Below are 27,207 nucleotides of genomic sequence, written 5' to 3' on the forward strand. Positions count from 1 at the left end.
ATACAATATTATGTTACGGTTTTAATATGTTTTGGTTAAAATCGAAAGACAAAACTAATATTCGTAAACCATGCACAAGCTCGGTTGTCTTTTAATTTCTCGAGATCTATGCTCGGTGTATCGTTCTAATTGGACGTGCGCCAAAAAGCCGATCGAAGTGATACCAAAGCTCCGGTTCGGACGGCGTATGCGCCAGTAGTAAATCTCGTGTTTATGTCGGACATGCGGAATCGAGTCAGTGCGCGGTATTCCGTCTAACCAGCGACGGTACGCAACTCCATTCGTTCGTTTGGATCGCGAAAACGTAGAATAAAATCGGTGGAAAATTTTCTTCGGTCGATATTTCGAGAAACGATCACAGTTTCATTAGCCACGAGTCGTTCTCTGACGGATCGTGTTTATATCGCGTGGAAAATACACGAAAATATCGGATCTGACGACTACGATAAAACATCGAAACCGGAAATACGTTGTCGCATATAAGTACGTACGACGAAAACGACGTGTTCGTTGCGTTGACGATAGAGAAAAAAGAAAATATAACGGAACAGAAAGTAAATTGTAGCGTGAAGCGTGATCCTGAAAAAGTTAGCCGCGTGGTCGAGCATAATTCCAGGTGCTAAATTTAAATGTGTTGCCTCGATCCCCTTGGGTTATTTCGCCTAGGTTGGCTGCGCTCAAACGGCTCGCTAGCGAACCTCTATCGTCAGCCCTGCCGGCAGTGGTATCGGTGTTGATCGTTGTTGCCAGGTATTATACGTGAATCGTGGTCGCCATTGCCGGCGGTAGCGGCATTGGTGTGAACACGAACACACATCGCCTGCGCGATCGCGAGCTTACCACCACTACGCGAGTCAGTCGACGGTCTGCCGGCGAGCAGTGCGGACGCGTCGTGGAAGGTTTGAAGTTGTCGTTGCCCGCAAATATTTGCTGGCACGACCGCGATTTCGCCCCACCGTCGGTGCCACGGTAACGCACGGCTCCCGCGGACAGAACCACTTCCCCTCTGCCCGGCCCGACGACCCTCCCTCCCTCGACGGTTACCCGGTGTTCTACCAGCGCCGCGGCGGTTCCCCTCTATTGATCGAATTTGACCTGCGAAGTTTCCCCTAGCGTGTGCGGTAGTGGCGGCCGGCAGTGGCTCTCGCGCTTACGTTCCTCGGTTAGTGCGGTAAATAATCGCGATACCTCGGCATGGCTACTCCGACCGCTTGCACGCGGTTTAGTGACAACTATGACCTCAAGGAGGAACTGGGCAAGTAAGTACAAAAAAGAAATCACATCATTCATTATATTCGAGCGACGTAAGTAATGAACGACGTAGGGCGAACCGAAAAGGGAAAGAGAAAGAGAGAGACAGAGAGTGGTTTAACGTTACCGCGTGTCACGTCGTGTTTGCTCCGTTTCTGTACCTTCGCAGTGTATACACACTTTATGCCTCTTTGTCTATCTCGTCTTTCTCACTTCTCTCTTTCCCTCGCTCGTGTATTTCTATTTTTTGCGGTAGTGTTTTTATTACACGCGAACTTGGTGTCACAAGCGTATTCATGCGTCGTTGTGTATCTCGTGTCGCCGATAAGTTGGTTCCTGATAGCGTTTCGCCGTGTCGTTAGATGGACACGCGAGTGATGATCCGTGAGGAGCGCGATTCTCCTAGCAGACGACGCCGCGCCGTGTTGTCGGCCATGATTATTCTCTACGTATGCAGGGCCTCTTTCTTCTCTACGTTTTTCTTCCCACTCCTACCTTTGGTCGTTTCGCTTTCTCATCGTTCTCTTTCCATCCGCCTTTCTCGGCCGCGGATCTCGTCGCTTCGTTCCGTATACGCGTCCGTGTCCCTTGCTCGCACGCGGGAGACACCCCGTTGCATTTCGTCTATATTTAAGCGGCACGGCCTGTCTGCTCGTGGCTCAGCCTCTATATATAAAGCGTCAGGGCGCTTGGTATCGTGCCTTGTGCCGTCGTGGTGGTCTCACCGTCGAAAACGAGGCATCCGCATCGTACGCGGATCTGTCACCAAATCAATACGATGTCGTCGCGCCGCTTTTTACCTTCATCCCCCTCCTTCGACCTCTTTCTCGCACTCTCGCTCCATTTCTCTCTGCATCTCGTTCGTTATCTCTCCTCCCTTTCTAATTCGTTTTCTATCATCATCTCTGTCGTTGCTCTTCTCTTTCACCGGTATGCCCTTATTCGATCAGATGCTTTCTTTTTATCGTTCCACGGCATTCCCTCTCGTGCTCGTCTCGGTGACGGCAGGTGGTTGCAGCCTTGCATGACGTTGTCCCTAAAAGTCACTAGATCTCGTCAGCACTTTGTTTTCCTTCCTTTTCTATCGTTTCTTTTCACGATACGTTCTATCGTTTCTTCAATTTTATCTTTTATACAAATAAATGATATTTCAATTTACTTTTTCTCTTAATCGTATTGTTTATGATTGCGTCAACCGCTTATATAGGTTAGTAGTGACAGACTTAAGAGAGAAAAGGACAAGATTCGCAGTTTGCTATGTAATTTGGCTGTATCAAATACTGTAGCAATTCTTATATAGATTTTTTCTTGTATAATTTTTTAATATCTTATTTTCCTATTCATTTGAAACAAAAAATATAAGAAACTTGGAACGAAGAATAGAAATCTTCAATTAATTCTCAATTTCTACCAGTCGAAGACAACTGCCTTAAGAAAAATACATTATTTAAATGACAGGATCAAGTTGTTGATATTATTTTCATCAAATTTTACGATTTTCTATCATATACTTTCAAATTTTTAATTGTTAGCCACAATATTATCGTTGCGAAGCAAAGTTGGACAATTTCTGAAGCGGAATTCAAACGATTGGAAAACGAGTGAGAACGGCACGCGGTTTTCTCTAGGTTAGGTGAGTTCCTACGTTTTATACGTGGTCTTAGGAGGATACAGGTATTGGTCTCGTGTCATTCGTGACCTCGAGTGACCTCGACTCGCAGTCGAGGAATTTTCTTTGGCCGCGAACCGTGCAGACAGGAGAAGAAGGAAAATTTCTGACCACACCCCGTGTCTTTTTGGGAGAGTTTGTGCCACGGTCGATAAACACGGAGCGTAGAGCACGCGTAGAGCACGCGTTACATAGTGTCACCTGCTCGACCCGTCTCAGATTCTTCTTTATTCTCTTTTTTCTCTTTAAACTACCGCATTACCGTCAACCGCACAGACGGTCACGTGTATCCAAGCGAAAATATATATTTCTAATGCAATTTTTTTTGGATTTGAAAATTTGCTAGTTAGCAGAATATCAATTTTTAAATTTAGTAGATTATAGAAGATTAATTTTAAAATTTAGTAGCGTACAAGGTATTAACTTTATAATTAACTACGTATAATATAAATGACCAAGCGTGTCTTATCAGAAATAAACATTTTTAATTCAACCTTGTTGAATGTTAACATTTACTGATCCACGGATTATTAATTTTGCAATTTTCCATCAATCATACAAGTAGTCACGTCTATTTAAAAGATGATTTAAAAGAAGCTGAATATCTTTAATTTAACTTTCTTGAACTTTGCAATTTCCTAATGTAAATTTCTAGTATCAATTATGCAATTTGCAATTGGTTCTCGTATTAATGATTACATAAAAACAAATTTCGTGTTGATGGTTATACTTTCTCGATCTTGTTTTCTGCTTCTTTTAATGGATTTGTAAATCGCGAGAATTTTTAAGATTTATTATCGTTGTTTGATCGAGCTTCCTCGAAGTTGGTCACGTTACGAATGGTCTCGTTTATCTGTACAAATTGCAAGGACGATTCGTGACTAATGTGACCGCTTTCGATGGCCGTTCCTTACACTGCACACGCGTTTCATCGAGTCACGAAAATCGAGCGAATCTAATTTGAACGGCAGCACCACGGATTCGCAATTAGGGCCGGCTGATTTAGAATATTGTCCGCCCGTGTAAACACGCTTAGCCGATTTCGCGTTTGTTCTCGAGCGTGCGAAAATTTGTCGCCCTATTCAATTTCCAATAATTTTCTCTCTCGAATATTTTAAGCCCAAAATATCTGGCTCAAGTAGGGTGATTTAAATTTTAGACACTTTTAATCGTCAATTCGATGAATCGAAAATAAGGAATTTTATTTAAATGTTAGGTATAGAAAGATATCGGTAGACTACGAATATTTATGCGAATTTATATTTTTATAAACGCAATTAAAAAATTAAAGATTCTAAGCAGAGATTTGTTTTATCTATTAAATAACGTACATTTTATTTTCGTATATTAAGTGCATTTGCAAATGCATAAAAATTCGCGGACTAATTATCAGGTAGGGAACAGGAAGCGGTTCTTAATGGAACAGCTTGTATCCAGCGTCTTAAGCCCAATAAACAATGGACTAAAATTTCCTTTTGATTATATATGATATCATAGAGTATGTTAGTTTGATTAAGGAGTACATCTTTAGATCATGTAGAAAGGAAAGATTAGTTTATTAGCAACTTTATGACGAAGTAAGTGTTAATAGATGTACGTTGTTTCTAACTTAATAGAGGCTGTTTCAACATTGCGTTAAATGTTTAATGTGAAAACCATTTTTTATTTTGAGCTGACTTTTACGCTTTAAACCATTCAAAACTACACAGGCGGCAATCTATTTCTAGACCTTCTGCGATCCCGGTATCTAGAAACTTTTCAGCTTCGCCGAACGAGAGCCACGTAACTTAAAAAGTTGAACAATCGAATAGCTCGTGCAACTTCGTTACTTAGTTTGAACGCCACATCTTGACTATTAACTTGATCCAACTAATTGAATCGTTTGCCCATCGTCCTCGTTTTTTTACTTAGAATTTTACCTGTAATTTCAAGACAGCCACAAGTACTATATAATTTTTCCTATCGTATCCCACGATTCTTACCTGGATCTTCTAAACCAAATTCCACTTGTTTTAAGCCTCTATATTCGGTAGAGATTCAAATTTCAGCTTTCTTCGTTCTAATTATGCATTTAATGAAAATTCCAAGTTCAATTTTGATAACACCAATGTAACATTTGTTTCGATCCAATTCCCAATGATCTTCGCTTTCCTTTTTTAAATCACACTTAGTGATAAAAATTCGATTTAAAATTCTACGAAAATTACGTTCATTATAAATTGTTCTTAACCGTTTCTAACAATCGTCACCTTTCTCTTCCAAGTCGAGCTTTATTTATTTTACAACTCTACAATAACCAAAGATACGAATTCCTACTTTGAAACGATCAATATACTTCTTTTCCACTACCCTTTTCAAAAACTTCATTTTCTCATTAAAAATTCAACTTGCACACTTGACCTTTCAGCGATCCAATAAACTCGACGTAAGTACACTTTCATAATAGCGGCGCGCTCCTGCTATTTTCGTTAATTATTCGGATATCCAACTAATTTCGGTCGCTTGGAGCGCGCAGAGAATCCGTGCACGTACACGTGTGCATGCGTCTGTGGCCTGGCATAATCAAAACATTTTCCTCGTCTTCGAGTTGAATAATTCAACGATTATGCCATGGTTGGCGTTGCTTCTTCGAACCGATCGCCTTTTACCGGCTATCGATTTCTCATCGAACCATCAGTAAGACAGAATGATGAAAAAGAAGAGGAAAAACCATCGAACCACCTCATTCTGCTCGTCGTTTCGTGATGTTGATCGACGTCCCGGGATAGATTTGATTAACGATCTCTGGACGTTGTTCTCCAGCTAGAAATTTTCAGCGTGGTTCGCTGATCTTCTCATTCTCCTCGTAGATGAAGTCTGAGCTTTTTGTTTCGTCAGTCTTCAGCGTTACACGATGGCAGAGTGTTTGATTAAAATATCCCCCTTTTTTAAGTTAAATCGTTGTCGAAGGGAGAGAAGGTTGCCTCGTGTTTCAGGTTTTTTGGCATGTCCTCAATTCCATTGCGTCTTTTCACTGCTAAAAAATTTCTGAACTTGGAAATCCACATGGAAGAATTATTTTTGATACATTCAATTACAGCCATTTCATTACACATTCATTAGAAACATTTCCTGTTTCAATTTTATGGCAAAATGTCTCTTAAAATATTAAACGTCTGTTTGTTGAATCGAAAGCGGGGATAGAACGCAAAAGTTCTGATTTCGTAGCAGGATTAACTCGCAGATTCGTCGATCGTCATTCGTTTGTCTGGCAATATCGCAAAAATTAATAAATCTGATTGCACCGTGGTTGCTATCTTCATTGTATCCTTGCAACTGGCCAAACAGAATCCTCTGCTATCCAGGATTCTAGGATTGTCAAATAATTCGAGGCTAAGTGAGAGCTCAAGGAAGCTTTGGTTTATTTTTTTCTACGTTTAAAAACCGGGAGAGACTTGAGAATTTACGATGGAGGCTTCTCCTGCTGTCTCTTTCCCTCCGCTGATTTATCGCGTAGGGTGTAGAAGCGTTTCTCTGTGCGTCACGCTACAACTCGGAATATATGTGGTTTCGACGCGTGATAAAGTGTCGCGTGTTAAGAATTTATTGAAAAAAGAGGAGAATAAAGAAAGAAAAAAAGAAGAAAAAAGAAAATGGCAGAAAGGGAAGAAGTAGATAACGAAGGAAAGAAACAGAAGACCATTCGATGACACAATCGTTTCGTGTTTCTGTAATGGATGTAGGATAATAAAATAGCATACTAGTACGATATATTCATCGATTTATTTTCTTTCTCCTTTTTATCGTATTTCTTTTGCAAGCTTTCACGGTTACACGGTCGCTTATCTTTGTTTCCCATCTTCCCTATTCGTCGTTATTTCCTACATTTTCGACAAAGTTTCGCCGTCTGGTTGGAATTTAATTACATCCCCCTGTTCGATTTCATCCCGAACTCTCGACGAGAGGCTTCGTTTTTCGTTTCGCGATCGGCTATAGTCGCCGTTACAAAACGCGTACCGCTCAATGAAAACTCATTAAGCTTTCCAGTTAACTCGCGATTGATTCCAACACGGTTACAACACATTCCCGCAACGTGTTCGGCCGATTATGAATCCGTTGCTTCGATTCAATCGCACCTATCATTAATTTTATCGTTAATTCATCGATTAACGAGATTCCGTGCGAATAACAATATCGAGTTACGAGTTCCATTTCTACGCAAACGTTTTACCATTCTTGCTTAGCAGAAGCGTATGATCTTTTCTAGTTGTCGATCTGGTTGAAACTTTCAATACGTCGATAAATTCGATCAGTTTGTTTCAAGAACAATACATCGTATCGTATGTTTCGGGAGACTGGCGATAAAATTTCATTTAATTGTGAGGCGAATACCTTGCATTACCTTCATATTAACAATATTTCAAGAAATTACTGTTTTCACGAGTGCATGAGAGTAAAAAAGGGAGACAATCGTTCTTTTTTTTTTTTTTTTTTTTTTAAATAGTTTATTTAGCCAATATTTGATTTTTTTGTACATTTTTGAGATTCACAATAAACAATGAATTGAGTATAGTGTGTTTAGGCAAAAGTACCGATACGCGTCGGTACGACGTAGCCATGGTCTAATATGTGTCGTGGATTTTCGGTTTTTGCGTTTATTTTTTTGTTTTTTTGGGTTTAAGTCGCATTAGTGCGTGATTTTTGTGTATTCTTGTGTGTGTTGTATTTTGTCCTGAAACTTGGCCGCAAAACAGGACTCCTCGGTGTATTACTTTTATGCGTTGAGGGATTTTGGGGGGGGGATGAGTGGGAAGGGGAGGGGGGTGTTAAATTATATTATTTACAATGATTATAGTATTTACATATTTACAGTAGACAATCGTTCTTGATAACCGCGAGTGATTAATTCACGGGAATGACTAGTCGCGATGAGTTGACGTTTACAATGGATTATATCGCTAACGTTTGACTTATACTCGTAGACGGAAGAGAGCCGACATAGGAAGAAAAACATCGAATTTTAGCTGATATATTTTATTCGTTAATTTTGCGTCGTCTATATTAAACCTTCGTGTATTCCATTTGTTATTTCTTTTAGTTTGTTAATTCTGGAATAGTACCTGTACTAGACTACATAACGCATTTTCTATTTATACACCTAAGGGATGATAAACCTCTGAGAATAGTTCAATAGCATATTTGAGTTCGTTTGAAATAGAGTTGCTCTATCATTAAAATTATTACGTTGTTGAAACATTATTTCTTTATTCTCGTGCGATCGAAATATTTTTCAATCATCGGTTGGCTCTTTAATCATGTACTAACAGGATAAGTGCTACATAAACATAATATCGTACCATTGACGCAGCATAGTTCATATCTCCCCCATAGTATACTCGTAACAATCTCGTAAACGTTATCATTTCGGCGTACTTCGAATAGTCCATCCTAATTTTTCCATTCTGTTATATCCCAAGTTTCCTCCACAGCGTACACTACAACGTATTCCAAAAGCTACGAATCGTTCCATAATATACATCGCTCGTTTTAAATGTACCAGTGAGTGAGAAAATAAACGAAGCATTATGTTCCACCATCCGTAACGTAGGCACATAAATTCTTGCCGAAAAGTATGAATCTGAATTCCGATATTCGTATTGGAATATTAATTAAATACTCGAAATTCCGGATCTAGCGTAGAAAAAAATTCCGCTTGAACCGGGAAATTCCGTGTACGCTTTGGCTATCGATCAGAAGACGGCGGCGGTACATCTGTTTACACGGCTACGTTTACATCGATCATGCACGTCGACGATTCGTGGCCTCGGATTACGGTTATCCCTACAACCACCGACAAACAGACGTCCTACATTTCGGATATTCATGCACAGGCATCATCGCCGGCTGATTATAATTGCACCGGGAGGGTTGCTCGCGTGAATCGTCCGAGTCTTCGCGATCCTTTCACCTCGAAACACTCTTCTCGAGGGTTCATCAATCACCGGCCTGCTGTCTGTGTACGATCATCTTCTCTTGCTCGCGATTCGTTCGTTTTCATTCAACGAAGCGGAGGAAGCGAGACAGAGGAAGAGAAGGGGCAAACGTATTACGGATGAAAACACGTTTGACAGCCATTTCGATGAATCGACGCGGATTAAATGGTGTACATAGTCTGTGTACAGTTATCAGAGTTGTTAGTTAGCAGGAACTTGGTGGATTTCGTGCGTGGCATTGAGGCTGGGATAGCAACGAAACGGATCGAAGGGATTTTGCATTGCGAGATGCAGACAGAGGCTGTTGATTTTATGGAACGTGTATACAATCGGTTAATAGAAGGATAAATTTTGAAATAGCGTAGTTAAAGGCTAACTTTGAATACTCGAACGATAAATATTTGGTTATACAGGTTGTCTTAAGACAGACGGTACAATGGGTCGGAAGGTTATTCAACGCGTATGTTGATTTTCTCGGAAATGAATCTGTAAACGAAAATATATTATTCCCTCTTTGGATTTATTTTTCCGCCTGAAATTATACTTCCTGGTCTCGTTCTATTTTTCACATACTCTGTATGAGAGTTACGATATTCCATAGATATAATTGAGTTTCGATTAAATCTGCAAAAATTTCTATTTATTAATTAATATCTCCGATCCATGGGGAAATGTAGTTTGTATCCATATAAGAATAACATACTTGAAAGAAGTTATCATTATCGTATGACTCGTGTAACGCATTAACTCTCTATAAGCGGAATTTTATGCGCCCGTGATAAAGGAAATTTTACTTGACTATAATTTTTTTCTAGATTATAGTAATATGGAAGTTGAGAATTAATAATCCTTTTAAATAATCCATATCTCTGTAAGTACATTTAATCCGACAATGGCGATTGATGGGAATATTCTGACGGTAAGTCGACAGTCTAACACTCGATTGTAGCGGAAGATCCGCAATCTCTACGGGATCTATATCCGTATATTCGTTGGATTCGATGGTCGAGTCTCCTGGACAGTGCTTACGGGCAAACCGATTCGTATGTTAGTTTTGGCAGCAGCCTACGCTGACATTAAGACCGAGAGTAAATATTGGCTCTATCGAAAACCACCGGGGAAATGCCAATTCTCGGTACGAAGTAGCGCATTCCATGAATCCAAGTTTCTCCGTTTTTCACTGCGTTTTCCATCGCGTCTTCGCGAATTGTCCGCTTTCCAACCGATAATTCTGCTGAAAATGAAACAATCGTTTCGAAGAACAATCGTGCGATCCAGTTTGCCTCGAAATTTTCTTATCTTTAATGCCTTTTTAATAGTAATTTTATGTCTTTTCTTATGTTATGGTATAGATCAAATAGAAAATTAGTAGAATAGAAACAAGCGTATTTGGCAAAATCGATTACGTTTAATCCTGCGTTCCTTTGATCCTTTTTTCACCGAATCGTTTTCTAAGTTCGAACAGAGTAAAGAAAGAATAATACGTCACTGTACTATAGATTTCGTTGGAACATGAAAAATTCATTAAATATAATATAATCCGACGAAGAGGAATTACGATATTCGTATTATTCGAGCATCAAGCACCGATGAACGTTGAAAACTTCGGCGTTCAGTTGCGCAACTGGAAATTCCAACGCATGAAACTGATGACGTCAAGATTCTGCTCATTAATTAGCAGACGAAATTCTACCAGATGTGTTCTCTAAGAAAAATAAATATTTTGTTCAGACTCGTTAGTTTATCGTCACATGTACTCGATTGTTAAAGAAAGAATTTCTGAAATTCGTCAGGTCTGTAGCTTTTTTCACATACGACACGCTACATTTATACCGCACGTAATGATATAAAAACACGCGAGGGAAATTACACAGAGCACAGGACTACAATTTCTGCAAAGTATAAGGCACAATAAATAATCAACGTTTTAAATGTTAACAATTTTTCACTCTTGTCATGTACATATATTTTCCCCTATATTTAAAATAACAATTCTCTTCATAAAAGTATCGGAAGAAACGTGTTTCTATTATTAATAACGTACAAACGTATTTCCATACGTCACAATATTTCCATACGAAACGAAAATTACGTCCACGCGTAATAAAAAGTTTTCTCGCGAATCAAAAAACACTCGGAACCTAGCGAAGAGTAAAAATTTTTACATTTTTTTAAAATCGTTGCAAAACGTAGATTAAATTATCGAAAGCGGAGGGAAGTTCGGAAGAAACTGATCGATTGATACGTGTTGGAAGAAACGTGTCGTATACGACTCGAATCATTCGAATTTCTTGCAATTCCATACAAATCCTTCGCCATTCGCGAGAAATACGCTTCAATCGCTTGTTTCGCAGCAAGATTATCCTTTCTCGCCTCTGAAGCCCCACAAGGGGGATCGCAATCGTGAGAATTACGAGGCTTTCCACGCTTTTTACGATCCTTAAAGACATTTTTGCCAATCGTTGCTCGGTTCGCGCTTTTCCGGTTTACGAGGCAATCCCGGCTCGTCGAGCGTTCACGCGCCAACAAACGCGACGAACGGTCGCATAATGCTTGGAACAAAGAAAAACGGAATTTCACGACGCTTTTCGTCTCGACAAACGACCAGGGAATCTTCGTTCCCTTTGAGAAAACTGAGACAGATGAGAAAAAATGGATTGAAGTAGATTCTAGTTGGTTTCGAATATTTGAAATTACAACGTTTGATTACTGTTGTCGCATTTTGCATATTTTATTTTACTTCACGGAGTTTGCTTTTTATATTGGAAAAATGAATCGAGTAGAAGAATTAATTGGCAACTTTTTCACGTCAGAGGAACTTGGATGTCTCGCTACTCGTAAAATAACAGTAGACTAATACTTTCAGAGTCAGATAAAATGTATCAGACTAATAAATATTTTATAGAAGTCTATTAGATAAGTTAGGAATAGGAAAAGAGTTTCTATGGATCGAAGAAGCGATAGTTTATCATAGTAATGTAAATATCTCAATTGTTCCAAATTTCATAAAAGTTCATTAAAGGGACGTAAGCGAAAGAAAAGATGTTAATTGAATCTTCATAATTCCCTTCCACATTCACCATATTGAGAAACAAAGTTCGATAAGCTGAATCTATCAGAAAATGATAAAAATTGCGTATAGAACGGTGCGTTGACAGAATGCAAATACGTCGATTTAACGCTTCAACATCGTTGTAAAACAATGTGTATTTCTCTATCAAAGGAAAAAGCAAATTTGCTTCTTAGTTTTCGAACATTCTTTCGAAATCCAGATCTTCGTAAATTCCAACGTGTATTAAGCTACACGTGTATGTACAGCTTCCAAACAACGTCCAAAGCGTTTCAAACTTTACCCTTCGCGTCGAAATTTCCTATCCACCCGTTAAAAACCTTTGCAAACGAGGTCGAAATCGAGGATCACGGTATCCAGGGTCGTTAACGAACCAGTGGCGACGATACTCCTGCAAAATTCAACTATTTCTCGTTCAACAGGTCCGCCGTTTAACAGCCTACCGTTTTAACATCTGACGATCGTTCACCTATACGATCGCGTTCCAGATTCTCTTGAGAACTGATATCGATGATTCAGAAATAATTCGACAATGTGGAGAAACTAGCCGGTGATGGACGCGTGTCGTGACTACAAAACTCGCGGATATATATTAAAGGGGTGGTTGAGGATGGTCGTAAATCGACGTTACAGGATTTTCGCGGAGGCCTCGTAAACGGAGGATGCACGGATCGTTTCCTGTTTGAAAAGAGGGACGATCGATCGGTCTGCCGGACGGACTCGCGTTTTATCTCGGAAGTTCGGGATACGTCGACGGTAATAAAAACAGCGTAAACCCCCGTGCTGCGATAACTTTCTTCCCTATATCGATTTATCCAACCACGCTCTACAGTGACGCGTGCAGCGATAAAAGGGTGGAGGGAAAACAGTGGAGAGCGTTTGGATTTAAAAACGAATTCAGTTGCGCTTGTTTATTCAGCTGTTCGTCAGCAGGTAGATATTCTGCAATATATAAAGGAATATCTATAGCGATCAATTTTTTGAAAATTTCTTTGCCTTGGGTTTACCATTATAGAACGTGTGTTTATGGTTTCGAAAATTTAACTGCAACTTCAAAATTTAACTTTCGACGGGACCTTTTTCGTTGGGTTCTGTTGGGTTGGCAACAAAGTGATTGCGGATTTTGTCAATACCACCTAATAACAAAATCCGCAATCACTTAGTTGCCAACCCAGTACATTTCATTTTCACGGTATAAAATTTTCACTCTATGAAATCGCTACTAAACGATACGAAGTCTGATATCGTATCAAGACTTGATTATGTTCGTTATTACCAGAAATAGTAAATGCTATAATATAACAGTATATCGAACGACATAGAAATTTGTAGTCACTGTATGTAGGAGATAGAAGAATCGTGTGATTTCAGTGTTACGCGCGATGCGCATGTCAATGCTCGTAACCGTGCCTACGATTAAGAGTTAATGGCACATGAAAACGTCGATATCTCGGTCGACTCGCCCGCTGACCTTTAACCCTTTCGTGCGAACCGAGTTTACGGTTGCAAGACTTCGATTCGACGCGAGAGCTGTTCCAACCGAGGAAAAATCTTCTTCCATCGCTACTTATAGCCAGAACGAAGGATTATGGGATCATGTTGCTCGCAAGTCTACACGGTTCCTTTCGTCGCGTCGTTTCAATCAATTTCTACAGCATGAAAGACGACTATAGTTAACGCCGAAGAAATGTTTGATCCGACGGAAGCAAGTGTGTTACGAGTTGTAAATTATCAGGCAAAGCATTTTCTTACTTCTGTAGAAGTTTCTATGCGCTCTTTCAACGCAACGCTGTATTACCGTCTTGCGAGCTGAGTTTTACGATGTTGCGAAACTTATCCCGGTCATTAAGCCGACTATCTTTATTTCTTCGAATGTGCCTTATTCCGCGGATTCTTATAAATTATGAATATAATCTAGAGCCAGTAGAAACGACGCTTCGAACGTCGCAGGCTTCTGTGAAAGGAATCTTTACTTCTACAGAGGATCTTATTGCATTTTTGTCGTATGGGTTTCGTGTACGCGACGATCCTCGGTATATTGAATTTTTATCACACACAGAGATTATAAAATTGGTTTATCAATTTCGCTAAAAATAGGATACTCTATTTACTGCAGGAGAACGAAAGGAAACAGAATTTTCAAAATTAAAGCTATCACCTTTTATACTTTCTGTTTTAATCATTTTTAAATTGATTTTCAAACATTGGCGCGACATGTTCGAATTGCATCTCGCCTGCGAAATTCCGTGTTTCGAAATATGAAGCAAAACGAAAATACCGACGAAACTGGATGGGAAAGAAATTCATCGCGAAAGCCGATGAAATCTCATCCGCAGGAGAAATCTTATCGGTGGTGGGCAGGCTCGATAAGCTTCAGATAGGGGAAATCGATTGCTAGTCCCTCGGGCTCCAGTGGTCGAATATTAGGATGTTTCGGAGGCGCGCGGCTGGAAAATTGATCCTGCCGGCTGTACGTTGAATTCGTCGGTAATATCCAGGGTAGAAAAAGGGTCGGTGGGATCGCGTGGCAATGTTGGATGGAACGAGTTCTGCGGCAGGGTCTCGATTCGATCGGTCGTGTGCAGTTAATGAGATTTTGCCGGGCCGGTCGTTGACCGTGCACCGCCGGTTCGCACGATTAATTAACGCGCTCGTTAATACCTTCTAATTATTATGCACCGGAGCGCGTACTTACCCTTGCTATTTTAGTCGATCAAATTGATGTCGCGAATCACATTGACTTCTACACACCGTTCTGCGTTTTGTACACGCGATGATAAAGTTGCTGGACTGCGATGAAACACGTAAAGACGTCAAATAACGAATTACTTTATTTTATATTATTGTGCAAAATAATATCCGGTGACATCGATGCGTTTAGTTTCTTCCATCGTCCAGAGAAATTTTTCCTTCGTAACTTTCTAGTTTCTAGTTTCTAGTTTCTAAAGCATCAAGTTTGAAAGAGGTAAATCTGGACAATGAGATACGTGGTCAGTTTGTACAAGCCCGTGTTTGGTCGAAAAGGGTTTAGTCGAATCGCTTGGGTCGTTTTTAATACTTTTTCATGCTCAACCTAAAGTACACGATATCTTCTCACTTTTCTCGTTACTCTGTTGAAGACTAACGGCGTCTCGTAATATACAACAAGTTTGATTACTTTGTGCAAAGTTCAAGATTGAATTTTAAGATGCTGAAGCTTAGGTGTCTGCAATAATCTTACCTTAATATAGGTTACGAAAATATGCTGCTGTTCTCGTTAAATAAACAGCTTAATGGAGATAACTGTAGAGATATGTAATTTATATATGTATAATTTATTGCCAACGCGAACAAGTTACTTTAAAACCACTAAAACGTAAGTTGTAGCATCAGTTCGGCAATTTTATTGTCGTATCGTGTATGTTCTCGATACACGTTGTTTTCCATCCCCCTCCTTTCTGGGAAACGTGAGCTGATCGAAGCTTCGAAGCTTCATGGGAATGAAAAAAAAAAAAAAAAAAAAAGAAGAAATAGAATGATCGAGGAATACCTAGTCGAACTTTCCGCAAATATTTGTCATTCGTGCGCTGGCATTTTCGCGAGTCGTTTCCCTTCCTTGTTCTCCCTTGGGCTTGTTACCATTCCGCGGATCGATTCGCCGATGGAAAATTGCCAACAGGTTTGGCTTGGCTAGGATTTTTGGACGAACAAGACGCAGACTGTATCGGTCTTCCCGTTGAGACGTTTTAAATTTCTTGCTGGTTACGTTCTTTTCTTGTAGGTTTGTAGATTGGCAGATAATTTTATTAACAAGAGATAGGACTTTTCATTTTGGATTTCACATTGCGAATTTCATTGCAAAAGAATTACTAAGACTGGAATTGATTAAACTGGCTACTAAGAAGCTCGTATTTTACCTTACGTTCATCCCCTAAAATTGATTCCCATTAATATCATCTGCCATACTACTTCACATTTATCTTGTGTCTGGTTTTCTCTCGCCAGTACCTTTGTACTTATTACAGGAACACTTCCCACCGAAACCATATTGCCATTCGACCTACATTTAACCTTTATTTCGCTATTTCGTTCTCTAAAAGTACTCGCTATGAAACCATTCCCCGTCAGTAGTATCTTCCTTACGACTGTCATTCAACCTCCGTTTCTCGTTTCCAAAAGTCTTCGTTGCAATACCATTTTCTAGCCAGACGTTCATTTGCTTTCTATTTAGCAAAATTCTATATTACACAAAATTTTCACTCGCTTCCATTTACTCCGCCTTACGTTTCAATTCCATTTCCCAAAAAATACTTCGCGCGAGCCCATTTCCCATAAGTACGATGTTCCTTGTCTCTCGTTTCTCGTTTACATTTTCCAAAGGAAAATATTCATTACGAAACCGCTTCCAACCGAACATCCGGCCGTATTCCACGTAACCTACATTCATCCCTTATGTCACAATTCCATTTCCCCAAAAACAACCCCGTGCCGAACCATCTCCTGCTCAGCGTCATATACCGTACAGCCCTCACATTCTGTGTCACGCTTCCATTTCCCTAAAATCATGTTCGTGTAAAATCGTTGCGAAGTCTCACGGAGAACGTCGTGTCCCCAAACGCTTCGTAGAAACTGTACCGGATACGATTCCTCGGTCCCAGGACAGGCGTGACAGTTTCTCCGTCGCTCGTTAGAGAAATTTCTGTTAGCCGATTTACGTAGGAGGGTGAGTCTAAGCTTCGGCATATCCCGTCTCGATTCGGTTCCGCTCGGTCTAAGAGGGTAACTCACGTGTCCTGCGGGTTCCTCCCTGGAGACATTCCCGAGGCAACTGGCCGATCGATAAACCCGAGCCCCCGTTGTTCGTGTTCGTCGATTCGCTTACTTATACATGCGACCAGGTACCGTGGAATTGTCGCGTGTTTTTACACTGGATACATATCATTGAAACGTGGTTGCGTAAGATAAGGACGCATTGATTGGCTTTAAACACGTACGCGTTGCACACGTTCCACGTGCCTCGCTAACTGCGGACATGTTGCATTTTTTTATTACGATAACGCGGCCACCCCTTTGCTATCGGTAACAATCTTTTATATTCGCGTTTTATATCTTTTCCACTAGGATGAGATAGAGCTGTTTCTTCAACAGCTTAAAAATCAATTTTCGTTTCGCCGTAGAACAGTGTTCTCGGAATAGACTTGCAGCATATTACGAGCAAACTGCGAATTTTTATTTACCTATGCAGAAATATTCAAAATATTCAGCGCACGGTACTCGTTACAATATTTGATAGGTAAAACTAAAAGTACTTCAAATTTCCAGCCAGTGTGTAATTTTCGACTAAAAAACAAATCTTAATCCTTCCGATTAAAGGATATCTACGGTAACGCTTCTTATCAATTTTTGTATAATTAATGGACTAGGCGGATTAATCGAAATTTTAATTTATGGAAAATGTTGGATGGTCGTTTCAAGAGAGTTTCGAACGAGATTTTCTTTACGTTGAACGTTTAGTGGTGAGGACACGAGGGAATGGTTTACGGGAGACAGGCGTTGGAATCAAATTCGAGTTGAGCCGTGGTGCGGCATGTGTGCGCAGAATTGCAGGATTTGCTCGTAAATTCATTAGTTGCGACGCCTCCGGCGTGGGCTCATTTTTTGCGCGCCACTGATTAACGGGAACAGACGTGTTCCCGTGTAAAATGTCACGCCGCTTTAGTCTAGACGAAATAAAAAAGTGTAGCGGAGCGTGACACAAGCGAAGCGCAACATCAACACCGACCTACCCTTTCGTTTATTCCTCCTAATTCTTTTTTTTCCTAGATATGTTTTCAGAGTAGATTACATCGATATATACATTTACATATATTTATTTTATCGTATTATAATGGTATATACCTGTGCTCCTCATCAACGAGAAAAGGGAGAGAATGAAAGACGGTTACCGTATATAAATAAACATTTATAGATATTTAGAACTCTGATTTCGAGGAACTTTGCCATAATTCTGAAATTGTTGTGGCTGATCGCGTGAAAAAATTCTTGGAGTTCTGCGACGGCGTGAAGAATATTCTGATTAATTAAGGAAGGTTCACGTACAATGTTGCTAGAATTATATTTGTTCAAAATTAAAATTGTATGTAACCTAGTATTTTTAATTAATATTTCTGTCGTTATGTTCGACGAAACAATTTTTTCACAGTGATGCAACACCACAGTCTCTGAAACAATTAGCGATTCTCGAGCGAAGCCAGGCTATAAACCAAACTCATCGTTCGGGCTGACTCTCGAATTGCCCTGGACCAGTAACACCCATAACAATGCATCAGCAATTCTCTACGTCCCATATTCGCGAGAATTAGCGAATCAGACCAAGCCCGAGTGCTTAATGTTCATTACATAATTGACGCATTGCGGCTTATCTCCACCCTTCACTTACCCCCTTCCCCTTAGAATCGATAGCCTAAATCAGGGGTTATTTAATTTCACACGAACACTTTCATAAAAAATACTTTCACCTCATTGCCTTTACCACATGGACGCTTTTTGGTTTCCTCGGTGTTTTCGATCATCGGTCTTTATGCATTCGAGCTACGATATCCTTCTAAGCGATCCGATCTCCAGAATCTTATAAATAAATATTTGTCGCATCTTCTTAACATCCTGTATATCTTATAGAGGATATTCTACACGCTCGTCTTCATTGTCAGTCGTTTTTTTTATTATAAAAGGATTCGATCATTTTCAGTAATAAAACGGAGAAAAATTCACGAGTCAAGAGATTAAAGCAGCGAAGAAGCAATAAAGCAAAGAACTAGTTTCCGAGGGCTACCTTCTAATCCTTTGATGAGAAACACTTTCATCGTGTCACAATAGCTTGGTCGTCAGAGGTCCGGAAATATTCACCGCGCCCCCATACTATTTTTAGGGGGATCCATCGCGGTGTATTCGGTACTTCGACCGCGTGCAGACCTCGAAATATACGGTTAGACCGTGATATTCGATCTGGATGGCCGCGTGGATTCGCGAGTGGATCACGTTTTCACGATCGGTGGACAAATTCGGCGCACGGTACACGTGCGTCTATTCACGCTTTTTGGACGATCGATGTATACCGCCGTTCATAAGTATCAAGGTGCCTATAGAAATTGAAATTAACCCGAGAAATCATTAGGAATGCGTGATTTTGAATTTATCAAGCCTTTCGCAATTTTCTTAACTTTAAAAAGAATAACTTTTATGAATTTCTCGAATCGTTATCTCGAATGAATACGTAATTCTTATTCATTAAACATTTAAATAACCTTTTGAATAATGGATTTACATTGTTGAAATAGTTTCAAGTTGCTTTGATTTAGGTTGCTTCGATTAAGCTAATTTGATTACTCCGAACAAGGCCCTAGGCTGTGAGCGTTGCTATTCTACTTACGTTTAAGTAGAACAAGCTACGAATCTTCGTTCATTCGTCAACAATACAATTCGAAATTCTTACGGGAAATTAATTGCTCATCCGATAACGCGTACAAATAATTTTTGCGTATCTTCGTAAGTTGCTATTCGATGGCAAGACGATTAAAACGATCCTCTCTTCGATAATTTGAAGCAACGATCGCATGTTACGCACGAAAACAGGAAACACGCTGATACTTACGAACGGGGGTGTACAGATCAAACAGGGCGCGACGTGCTGTAACACGCCTATTCACCGCTCTCTCAATTTCCCTCATTCTCTTTCTATCGTTTCTGCTGGTTACTCTTGTTCTGCTTCTTCCCTCTTCCGCCCTTCTCGAGGCAGCTGCTAATAATAGCAGGCGGTACAGGACGAAAATAGGCGTGCAGAACTATGCAACACGCGGTTCAGGAATTTCATCGTCTGCTGACCTCGCACGGCCGTTTCCCTCGTCCTAATGAGACGTAGGAACGCTTCTGAGGAACTTTACCTATGTCCGCTGGTTTCCCTCGTTCAGACCTGTTTCGCTATAAATAAGACTCATCAAAGCGTTCAAAGCGATCGTTCAGAGTACAATCTCGCCGAGGAGGTCGTCTTCGGAATCCATAAGAACTTTGCCGTGAAATGCCGACGCCTTAAAACTTCCACGGTACTTTCTGCCCGCGAGCAAACGTTCGCTCTCTGGAAGTCTTCTAATCCGAGCGAGCCCCAGCTGCGCGCACTGGTTGAAGTTTAATCGATAGCGCGACAATTTCTCCGCGCGGAATTAAAATTGCACGCGCATCCTACATCCCTGTTTCCCTTGAGAGTGTAGAAAGCCTGAATAATTGAAAGGAACCGGTCGATACGATCGAAATCAGGAACCGGATCTCCGTGAAAATAATCGAGAGAAATCGAATCGTTAAATATCGCTGACCAGCAAAGATCAGGACGATAATGGGCGATCGTCCGTTCCTTCTGTTTCTCTTTGTGGAATTACAGCGATGTTTCTTTCCACTCTTCGACGAAACTATGTGATTTTTCAAGATGCTTCTTATCTTTTGCTTTTAGTTGGCTTCTCTCTTACATTTCTCAGCGACTAGCGGCAGGTTGAGTGTTGCTCTGTTTTTTATATCGAGGATTAAGGATTCTAAGGTGATGGAGAGTGGATCGCCAGCTTCTGATAGGAAATCGCTTTTTTAGCCTTGAGACGGGGGATTAACGGAGGAGTTTGCGACTCCTGAGAAATACTACGGTTTCGTTTATAGATTGTGTTTCGGAGCTCTGAAGTTTCTGGTTGGAAGAAGTATTGGATCGTCCGCGATCGATACAATACCTGGATAAACGTTACATTACGACGAGTCGTGTACCTTATCGTAATATACGATTCATAAGCAATAATATAGTATTTCTATATATAACTTTATTATTGCTATGTAATATATATATCAATTTCGATTCAGGAGGCAAAGAAAATTTTCTCTAGATTCATTCGAGGTCCTTCTTTAAATGCGTACCATCTTCAAGCCAGCGATCACTTTAATCCGCGATGTAACGCGAAGACATTTTTACGCTCGCAATAAAACCGGTTTAATCCGCTCCTCCGTTTAATCCAAACAGACGCTTCCTTTAATTATTCCGGACTAACGAGATTTCGCAGCACTTCACGAACAGAAACTTAACTGCAACTCCGGCAGAGGCAACTATTCGTATATACGTAAATTTTCATTTTACCTCGATTCAGAATCGATTTTCACCGTGTTCGCAAAACACCCTCTGCACTCTATTAAAATTACCAAGAACAGGATTCTTTCTCCTTAAAGAATTTCTCCAAAATCCAACCGCATCGAGAATTCTTTTTTCTCTCTTACTTTCTTTTTCATTATTCCTTAAGTTGTTAGTTTTTAACGTAAATCCTATTTTTATATTTATTACACGTTATTACATTATACATTTATCGAATTATATTTATTATTCCACGCGTGAATAATTTTTCCGGTCGCGATAATAACATCCTGCAAATATTTCCAAAGACACAGCGGCTAAAACAGTACTGTATCATTTATTATTTTTCTACAGTATTTATATACTAATTAATTAACAATCCAAGTATATTGAATTCCGTATCGTTTAACAGTACTCTCGTATAAATGCAAATATTTGGTATACGAAATTGGTATACTCGTATAAATCCAAGAATTTGGTGAACGAAATTTAGAACGCGTGAGGAAAGGAAAGCTTGAATGGGGAACAATGGTACATTCGAATAGCTGGAACAAAAGTCTTGGACAAAACTTCAAACTGTCGCTCTGATTCTTCCGATCTCGATATTTTATCTACGCTTTATCTTCTCCATCATTGGGGTGTCAAAGAATCTGATTTGTTTACTCGCGCGAATCCAAAGCGGTATTCAGCGTGAACGTCTCGTTTGACTAATTCCACCGTCGACAGATCGTGCAGAACGAGGCCTCGAGGGTAGGGAAGATCGCACGAAAATAATCCTCGTGGATCGAAGCGAGAGAGAGCGAATGAAATTTTCTAGTTCCGTATTCCCTCCACGTTCTGCCGCGTGTTAGGGACAGTTTCTAATTCAATAGCGGGCCGACGCGTATGTTTAGAACGACTATAAATAATTGACGGCGCCAGAATTTCGCTACACACCGGAGAAATGTCACAGTCATAACCGCGTGGCTTTCGGTGGTATCGGTATTCGTACATCGGCCGCACATTTAACATCATATATCGCGAGTACGCGGTTATGGTGGTCGAAGCTTGTGAACACAGTCGCACAGGGAATGTGTAGAAGAGGTACGATGTCGTTGACAAAAATTATGGGTTCACTTCGGGGATTTGAACGCGCGTAGAAACGTCTCTACTCGACGTCGCGGCAAGCCGAGAATCGATATCCTTTTTCACATCACGGGCAGGGCCGTATATTATTTCACGCTGGGATTTGTTTATGGCGGGTACATGGCGCGCCTGTGGGGAAATTGTACCCTTTCGGAGGTTAGAGAGTGGAAATATTTGAAAGGAGAAATGAAAAATGGCATCCACGACGCGCAACGCTCGTCTTTCATCGTCGCCAATAATTCGATCGCCGATTCGTGCGGGAGATCGTCGCCCCTGGCGATATTCTTCTACGAACCAGCGAAATTCTATTTCTTTCTCAATTTTTCAATCCATTCTTCATCGATTGGAAATTTTTATTCGTTGAAACGATACGTTGTTTCATTTTGCTATTAGTAGATACTACACTTACGGAAGTTACTTTAAAAAAATTGGAGAGAAATGGAACCTAAACGGGTTAACTATTTATGTTGTTCAATGAATACAGTCAAACTTCCTATAACACGGCTAATTGGTTCCATTAAAACCATGTTAAATGAAGTCGAAACAGAATGATGGAGACGTTCCTGCTATACGAGGATTGTCCAAGTTCATTATGGCGTGCTGTATGGACCGTGTTGTAATTTTTGCATCTTATTATACATATGGAAGCTGTGTTTTCAAAGTACCGTGTTATAAGAAGATCATGAAATACTTTCAGAAGGCATTGCACGATATTTTATATATTTTTCTATTACCTTCTATTAGATCGGTGTATACGAAATGACATTTTTCTGAAATTTGAATTTGGCGGGTAAATACTATTCGTCAAATCGTTAATTGCATTCAGAGACGAAGAAATTTGTTGTAAATTATACGTATTTGATATGAAAAGAATTTGTAACAAAAATATCAAAACTTCGTTATTGAATGTCGTAATATGGGTCATCGATGTGAGCAGATTTGGAGGATCGAATATTAGAACGTGTTAAGGTTCGACGAACCCTCGCAACTTTAATATAAACGTGTGACACGAGGCTGAGTTCCAGCAAAGTCGCGAACGAAGACCGATTAAAAGAAACGAATTCGATATAAACGCGTGTCTGCCCTCTGCCTCGAAAATAAGTCTGCCTTCAACCCAAGCATCCAAAAATAATATCCACAAGGTGGAAGCCACCGGAGACAGGAAAAGACTTTGAGTCTGTGCGATTGATCTTCATTTTTATCAAAACTTAAACTCATCGAGATCGGCGAAATTGTATAAATATATTGAAAATCCTTGAGGAAAATTTATTATCGATACGACTGAATTAAATCTTGCTGCGATAATAGCTGATTCGTTTTCCCTAGAAAATTCGAATTATATTTTTCATAAAGATATTCGCATCTTGAAATGTCTATTCTATCCTGAAATTGATGTCTGAAAATACTTTTGAAATTCATAATTTATATTATCTATAAAATACGGATTAAAAATTTAGAATTTTATCCGATTCAGAACAGAGAAAGAAGAAAATTATCGTAATTGATACTCCAGTTTAAAAAAGAGGGAATTTTATATGCATTAATAAAAACCAATTTAATAATCCGTAATCTGAAGATTCCTTCTAATCAAGGAGCAATTTAATTCATTATGAATCAAACAGTGACACACCGTTGATAGGAACAATGAAAATTTCTATTAGCTACATGTTTCATAGAATCTGAAAATTAGAAAAGATCAGTTTAAAATTCTACTAGCAGCGTAAGTCACGAATAATTATCATAGAGATGTTAGAATAGAGTTTGTGAGTTATATGGATCGCTTATTTTGACAATGATGTAAGTCCATTTTCTTTTATTTTGAAATATCGATGTTTTTGCGTTTCCATTGATTGAAAAATCCTGATAAGATCTACTTGGTTTGTCCACGTCTCGATGTGTTCAAGTATAGATGTAAATTCATTATACAAATAGATTTTTTTTTTTTTCAAAATTGACTAGACTAATAATATCTTTTCTCAGGGTTATGAACGAACTTACGTCACTTTCAAAATTACTGAATCGTTAAGTCCATTAAATTTTGATTATTTAAAATTGATGTTTTATACTTAGATCAACTTTCGTTTATAAATATCTGTACGATATTTGAAAATAAATAGAATAAAACTAAATGAATGAAAATTATTATAATATCATTATGTTAGACTACTTATATCGCTATCAGATTCTAATGTTAATTCCAAGGTTATCCATTACATAGATAAGAGATAAGAAAGCAAGATAGAATACGACAAGTACTTATACTAATACTTTCTTCGATCTTAGATTTGCATTTCGATATGATCCGATACAAATTAATTTAATAATAATTTAAGCGTAACAATAATTACATTCAATCGCAAACGATATAATTTAACTGTAATAACAGTGTAATAAATTTAATAATAATTTACGAGCATACGAATCGTATTTGAACAACTTGTTCACATTCGTATATGCAATATGTATCACGTGTCCGATAAAGAGGTTAGGATTACCATTCGCTATCATTTGTTTCCGTTTATTGGTCCCTCGACTGTTTGGACACGGTACAGATTACAGGAAATGGCCTTACGCCACATTCAAAATAAATGCAATTATACAGTTCCATCTATTAATGAAATTTCAATCGATTAAAACAAACGAATATTTTTAGACTGAAATTATAAATTAAAAGTTAATTTAAAAAAATGCACATTTACGCTATTTTCAAAATAGATGCTCCATATGTTACCGTGCAAGCGAAGATGCGATATGGAAATAGAAAAACAACGCTGTATATAGGTCTCTTCTGTCTTTGCTTGGTCAAGCATGCACACGTCGCACACCAAAGTCGTTCGTTGATCGGTGTACGCCCACATGTTTACTGTACGAATGTACATGCATTATTAGACAAGGACACAAGGGGCTTGCATGTAGCATTTCTCTCTCTTTCTATTTCAATATCGTTTTTCCAGCTCGCCCACGCGTTTTATCTCTACAATCTGTGTGCTAATAATCCATGCAAACCGAACAACAAATCGTAGGAATAAAATTGGCGGGACAAGGAACATGCCAGCCACGGCCGTTGCCTTCGCAACTTTCTCGTTTCGCTTGGAATTTCCGTTGTTTCGCCATCGCATTTTGCGTTACGAGTTCGAACAGGAAATACGAAGAACGAGAAGAGACGAGAAATAGGGTGTTGGTGACATTTCATTAAACGTCGGGGCTTTGATTGCCGAGGAAAATGTACGCGGAAGTCGAATAGACGACATGAAAATTTTATTCGAACTCTAGATGAGAACGTACCCCCTCCTTCCCCCTCGCGCTCGAATCATTGTTTGTTCGCGCGTTTCTTCGCTTCGCGAGGCGCTCTGTTAATTTCTGTTTACTCGGAAATGGGAAATGTCAGGGTTTTATTGCGACCGGCGTTGCATTTCTGATGGAAACGAGGTGTTACAATACGACGAACCGTGTCAGTTTCGCTCTTATGGGACAGGATGAAATATCTGAAAACGTCTCCGTGTCTTTCGTGTTATTGATGATACAAAAATGTTTAAGTATAGTTTAGTGCTTGAGATAGCGTCTATTTCATACACAGATACGTTATCGTCGAATATTCAAGAGAGTTTTAGAGAATTTGTGTAAATAAAGGAACAGAAAGTCGAAATACACGCAGAAGTATAAATGTAGAAACATTTTAGAGATTTTTAAACATCTAGTCTAGTGCATCGGCTATGAAGCTTTTCCACTACTTTTACGTGCATAATATGCAAACAACCTAAAACGATTCAACATGTCAACTGATATTTCGTTTCTATAAAACGATTCTATTATCATTTGTTGTAACAAAATTATTTTTCCCACATTGTAAGTATCCTTAACTTTGGCAATTCAACGAGGCTCGATTCAACGAGGCTTTTAATATAATAATATTATTCGATTCGTGTTCTTCGAAGTGATGAAACTGATCTTCATCGTTCTCCAAGGAAAAAATCCATTCCCCGAAACAACGAACGAGAAAAATCCACCTTTTGTCCGAATGATTAAGAGACTCGAGACAAAGAGGTGAATTTCGGCGGGCTCGCGAGACTAACGTTTCATTCGAGAGTTTCTGTCACTTTCGAAAGGCATTGTCATCGCACATGGGCTGATATTCTCAAAAAGTTGGCCGAACAACCTTTATTCTCATCTGCCAACTAATCAAAGTCAACGTACCTTATTGGCCAAAAATTGCGCAGTTCTCATCTCCTAATATCGTTATCGGCACTAGAACTTTCAAAATCACCAATTCATCATTTTTCATGGTATATTATATTTATATAACAAATTTACAACTGCGTGGTTTAAAATTCCTGGGGATTAGAGCGGATTTTTTGTCAGCTCTATGGATAAATATTCTCTTCTTTGCATTACGTATTATGTTTTTTCGGATATTTTTCATGTTGATCTCTTTGCTGTAAGCTTTATACTTTGCTCGTTAATAATTCTAGCGTTAATTTCTAATAATAATTTTCTCTCGTTCGATAGATTTTTCTGCAAAACATTCTTCGAAGATAATAAAATGCTGTCTTAAGTTTCTGTTCGATCGATGGATCTTGTAACGAGAACACGCAATGATTTCAAAGTTTCGATCAGCAGGGTAGCGTGTATATTCGTGTGTTGGACGTGTTTGTGCTTTGTATTACGTCGACCGAGGGGAAAAAGCAGAGACATTGAGAACTCGGCCTGATTTTCCGCCGTTTTATCGCCTTAATTGTACATTTTACTGCGTTCCAGTTGTTGTGCTCGAGGAGAGGCTATTCCTCCGACGATTCTACTTACCGCTGGAAGAAAGACTACAATTGGTTTCGTTAGTTTGGTAAGCGTGGTCCTACGGAATGGTGAAAGTGCTCTTTGCGAATTTCTTTGACGAAACCTTTCTTTACCTCATTTTCTCTGATGGATGTTCTATAATTTCATTGTAGACGGATTTATTTCTGGCTCCTTTGTGTGCCTTTTAATTCTAACG

The 27,207-nt window shown here is 39.4% G+C and overlaps 1 protein-coding gene across 35 annotated transcripts in view; it reads left to right on the forward strand.

Annotated features, from left to right (window-relative positions):
- Positions 1-232: 232 nt before the first annotated feature.
- Positions 233-27,207, forward strand: part of LOC132909770 (calcium/calmodulin-dependent protein kinase type II alpha chain) — a 148,207-nt gene continuing 121,232 nt past the window's right edge. For 11 of the 35 annotated variants that reach the window (XM_060964822.1, XM_060964821.1, XM_060964829.1 and 8 more), the window contains exon 1: positions 238-1,259. In XM_060964822.1, the coding sequence (XP_060820805.1) occupies positions 1,195-1,259 (65 nt within the window). In that variant the 5' untranslated portion in view covers positions 238-1,194. Of the gene's footprint in view, positions 1,260-27,207 lie in introns of all 35 variants that reach the window. The other 24 variants (XM_060964836.1, XM_060964834.1, XM_060964843.1 and 21 more) reach the window with 8 other exon arrangements.

The sequence above is a fragment of the Bombus pascuorum genome, chromosome 8, assembly GCF_905332965.1.
Source record: "Bombus pascuorum chromosome 8, iyBomPasc1.1, whole genome shotgun sequence".
In the NCBI taxonomy this organism is placed as follows: Eukaryota; Metazoa; Arthropoda; class Insecta; order Hymenoptera; family Apidae; genus Bombus; species Bombus pascuorum.